The 4,101-nt window shown below is 38.3% G+C and overlaps 1 protein-coding gene across 1 annotated transcript; it reads left to right on the forward strand.

Moving 5' to 3' along the window:
• The first annotated feature begins 818 nt into the window (after positions 1-818).
• On the forward strand, positions 819-3,699 carry LOC7483618 (GDP-L-galactose phosphorylase 2). The gene is made up of 7 exons (XM_002316719.4): positions 819-1,539; positions 1,619-1,743; positions 1,871-1,930; positions 2,056-2,298; positions 2,408-2,593; positions 2,705-2,953; positions 3,062-3,699. The coding sequence occupies exons 1-7, from the start codon at positions 1,416-1,418 to the stop codon at positions 3,428-3,430; spliced, it is 1,356 nt and encodes a 451-aa protein (XP_002316755.1). The 5' UTR covers positions 819-1,415; the 3' UTR covers positions 3,431-3,699.
• The last annotated feature ends 402 nt before the right edge of the window (positions 3,700-4,101 follow it).

Here is a 4,101-nt window from a genome sequence, read left to right on the forward strand (position 1 = left end):
AGCAAAAAAAAAAACAAAAAAACATATAATTTTTTAAATAAAGGGCTGATTTTTCACCTTACTTTCAATTTTGATCTCTCTTTTTTTTAATTTTTTGCAATCAATTAAGTCAAATTCTTTTCTACAAAATGAAGAACAACTCAACTTGGATAAGTTTTTTTTTTTTTATCACGATAACGTAATTGAAAGCAACACAAAACAAATAATCAAACTCATTTATATTAATTAACGCAATATAAAAGGAAAAAAAAATTAAAAAAACAATAGTAAATCATATAAAAAAATTGAAGGATAGAATAAGAGAATTGTTAAAGTTAGAGATATTTATTTTAGAACAAGAGAATTATTATTATAATCCATAGTACTTAATTTATTTATTTTTTAATATTACCTTCTAATAATGATAGGATTGGGTTGAATGATAGAGTGGTTTTTAAACCAAGTATTTAACGTTAAAGGTAGATATTTGAAAGAGCGCGTGTGAAAATGTCCACATAGTATTTCTCCTTCCTTCTGCTTTTGCTATTAGAGAATGAATCATCAACACACCACGTCACTGAATCATCCTCTAATATTTGCTTTCCAAACTAATTGGGATTCAGAGGGTTAGTTAGCATTTAGCAAGATGCGTCAAGAAATCAATAAAAAGAAAGAGACGGGGGAAGGGGGGAGCGAAATTGCGTGGTCCACTGCTGTCTTGCTATTTTTATTTTGTTTTTCGTACGACTGCGTGGTCCCCACTCCGACCAACCCAATTGGGCGTACCACGAAACAAAACACCACCTCTTTCCAACAAGTCTCCCAGAAGCACCAACCCAAACAACCCAGCCTAGGTTCCCGAACCTCACCGAGCCAGAGCCAGAGCCACTAGCTCCCACTTCCCCTCTTATCTATATAACATCCCATCTCCTCCACTTCTCTCGCATCCGAAAACCAAATTCGCATATCCTCCTCTCCTCTCCTCTCCTCCCCTCTAATAGTAATAAAATTTCATTTTTCATTTCAGCAGCACCAAGGTGGGTTTTTTTTTCCCTGGTATCTATAAAAATTCTCTAGAGTTCAAGAATAGGGGTTAAAAACCCAGGGTAGACGAGTTGTAGACATCACGGCTATACACGGAGTAACTCGGCCTCTAATTCATGTCCGGGCTGTACGACGTAAGGGTTGTTTAATCGAGAGCAGCAACCCTTCGCCGCACGGTGGACGTGGCGCTCTGCCCTCCGAAGGCGGCAGCCCTTCTGATCTCCTCTTTCTTGCTGGTGGCGGTTTCTCCTTCTTTTAAGTTAGTTGTAGCTTAGTATTATTACTATTATTATACTACCTATCACATCTAAAATAGAAAAAAAAATCATTCGAATTATGTAAAAGCCAGTCAGCCAATAAGTAAAGCATTAGATCTCGAATAAACGAACAAGATGATGCTTAGGATCAAAAGGGTTCCTACTGTTGTTTCCAACTACCAGAAAGAGGAAGGTGAGGAGGGTTCTCGCCGCGGAGGGGGTTGCGGCCGCAATTGCCTTCAAAATTGTTGCCTTCAAGGTATTTTTATTTTATTTGAAGATCTTTAATTGAAACCTCGTTTGGTTTGATCTTTATTAAACATTTGCTGTATGGATAGGCGCACGCCTACCTTTATATACTTTCAAGAAAGTGGACAGGATTATCACAGAGCAGAAGGATGTGTTTGAACATGACAAGAGTGAGCCTCCAGTTGCCTTCCTCAATTCGCTCCTTCTCGGGGAGGTATTATTACTTAACCTACTCTTAACTCAAGCATATTCCATTGAATTGATATTTATTTATTTACATATCTTTTCGCAGTTGAGTAGTCAATTTTAAGTTTACTTTATGTACCTGTTTGAATTTTTAGTGGGAGGACCGTATGCAGAGAGGGCTCTTTCGCTATGATGTCACCACCTGTGAAACCAAGGTCTTAATTCTCTCTTATTATCATTATTTGGTTGCGATTTGAAGCTGAGTCTGTTATAATAATATGGTAGTATTTACATAATTGGATATGAGATTTCTGCCTAATCTTTGGTGATGTTCCTTTAGGTGATACCGGGTCGCAATGGTTTTATTGCTCAGCTGAATGAGGGCCGTCACTTGAAGAAGAGGCCAACTGAATTCCGTGTCGATAAGGTCCTCCAGCCCTTCGATGGAAACAAATTTAACTTCACTAAAGTTGGTCAAGAAGAGATCCTCTTCCAGTTTGGAGAGAGTGAAGATGGGGAAGTCAAGTTCTTCCCGGATGCCACTATTGATGCTGAGAATTCTCCAAGCGTGGTTGCCATCAACGTACATCCTTGGTTCTTGTCTTACATCATTGTTTTTCTTTGATTGACAGTGTTATCTGAGTAGAGCAGTAAGATGATGGTTGATTACTTTTGCTGTGTCAATTTAACAGGTGAGCCCTATTGAATATGGGCATGTGCTGTTAATCCCACGTGTCCTGGATTGCTTGCCTCAGAGGATTGATCGTGATAGCTTCTTGCTTGCACTTCACATGGCAGCTGAAGCTGGGGATCCATACTTCCGACTGGGTTACAATAGCTTGGGTGCTTTTGCAACCATTAACCATCTTCACTTCCAGGTTACTATCCAAATAGCTATATCCTTTTCAACTTGAATAATCATATCCCTTAGAAGTGGTTGGTAGTTCATTCGATAATGAGCCGGCAATTTGATAATTTACATGGAACAGGCTTACTACTTGACTGTGCCTTTTCCGATTGAGAAGGCATCCACCAAGAAGATAACTACGTTGGATGGTGGTGTGAAAATCTCTGAGCTTGTGAATTATCCTGTCAGAGGTCTCTTCTTTGAGGGTGGAAATGCCCTGCAAGATTTATCCAACACTGTCTCAGATGCCTGCATTTGCCTTCAAGAAAACAACATACCTTACAATGTGCTCATTGCTGATTGTGGAAACCACATCTTTCTCCTTCCACAGGTAATGAACATGGGAGCAACATAGAGTTGACTTCTTTGCTTGTTGATATTTTAACTGCATAGATTACACTTGTCTTCAATTCTTTAATATTGTCTAATGGATGAACAGTGTTATGCTGAGAAGCAAGCTCTAGGGGAAGTGAGTTCTGAGCTTCTTGATACCCAAGTGAACCCTGCTGTGTGGGAAATCAGCGGCCATATGGTGTTGAAGAGGAAGAAAGACTATGAGGAGGCATCGGAAGAGAATGCTTGGAGGCTTCTTGCTGAGGTGTCTCTCTCCGAAGAGAGATTCCAAGAAGTGAATGCTCTCATCTTTAAAGCTATTTCCAACAGTGGTAATTGCAGTGGAACTGATTCTGAGAACGTGCTTGAGGATGCAAATGTTGAACATACGTCTCTTGAAGAAGTGAATGCCATTAATGAAAACTCCCATTCAGCCATGGTTACTGGGAGTCCAGGATGTCTAGTTCTGCAGTGAGTATTGTGCTTAGGTGAGCAGACCAGTGACATATCTGGCTCTCAAATAAGCTTATGGCAGTTTTGGCATACAAGTGGTCTTCACTAGTGTGTTTGTGGATTATGGCATTAGTCTAAATAAGCAAACTAGGTTTGCATTTTTAAACTTGGTGTGGATTGTTGTCTTTAGCATTTCTGGTTTTGTATTCAGCCTATTGACCATGTAATGTGGTCTTTGTATGTACTGCATGGGATTTGTGTAAAATATTATGGAATGTTTACTCTTTGGAACTCGTATCTTTTCATGACAATTTTCTTCTGGGCACTGAATCCAAATGAGACGTTAATATGAACATGTAGAAAAATTGGGTAAATGATTTATGAATTATACATATTTTTATGGATTTTGTACCTAATTTATTGTTCCTTGAATGATTTTATCATTATGTCCAGTATCGTTAGTTTGTCTGTCATGTGATTGACATTCATTTGCTGAACCATAAAGAAAATAATGAAAGGTGTTTTTCGCTTACCTCTCTAAGATTTTGAATTAAAAAAAAAATATAGAATCAAATAACTCACCACTTAAAAATCCGGATTGAATAACCATTTTAGAGATATAAAGTTAAAGAAAATAATACTGACAAAGTCAAGGAAATGATGCTGAATTTGATACATGTCAATTTGCCTAGG

This window comes from Populus trichocarpa, chromosome 11 (genome assembly GCF_000002775.5).
Source record: "Populus trichocarpa isolate Nisqually-1 chromosome 11, P.trichocarpa_v4.1, whole genome shotgun sequence".
NCBI lineage: Eukaryota > Viridiplantae > Streptophyta > Magnoliopsida > Malpighiales > Salicaceae > Populus > Populus trichocarpa.

Coding starts and splice junctions, on each gene's coding strand:
- LOC7483618 (XM_002316719.4), top strand. CDS start 1,416: ATGATGCTTAGGATCAAAAGGGTTCCTACTGTTGTTTCCAACTACCAG. Junction 2,299..2,407: donor CAAGCGTGGTTGCCATCAAC/GTACATCCTTGG, acceptor TCAATTTAACAG/GTGAGCCCTATTGAATATGG. Junction 2,594..2,704: donor TTAACCATCTTCACTTCCAG/GTTACTATCCAA, acceptor TACATGGAACAG/GCTTACTACTTGACTGTGCC.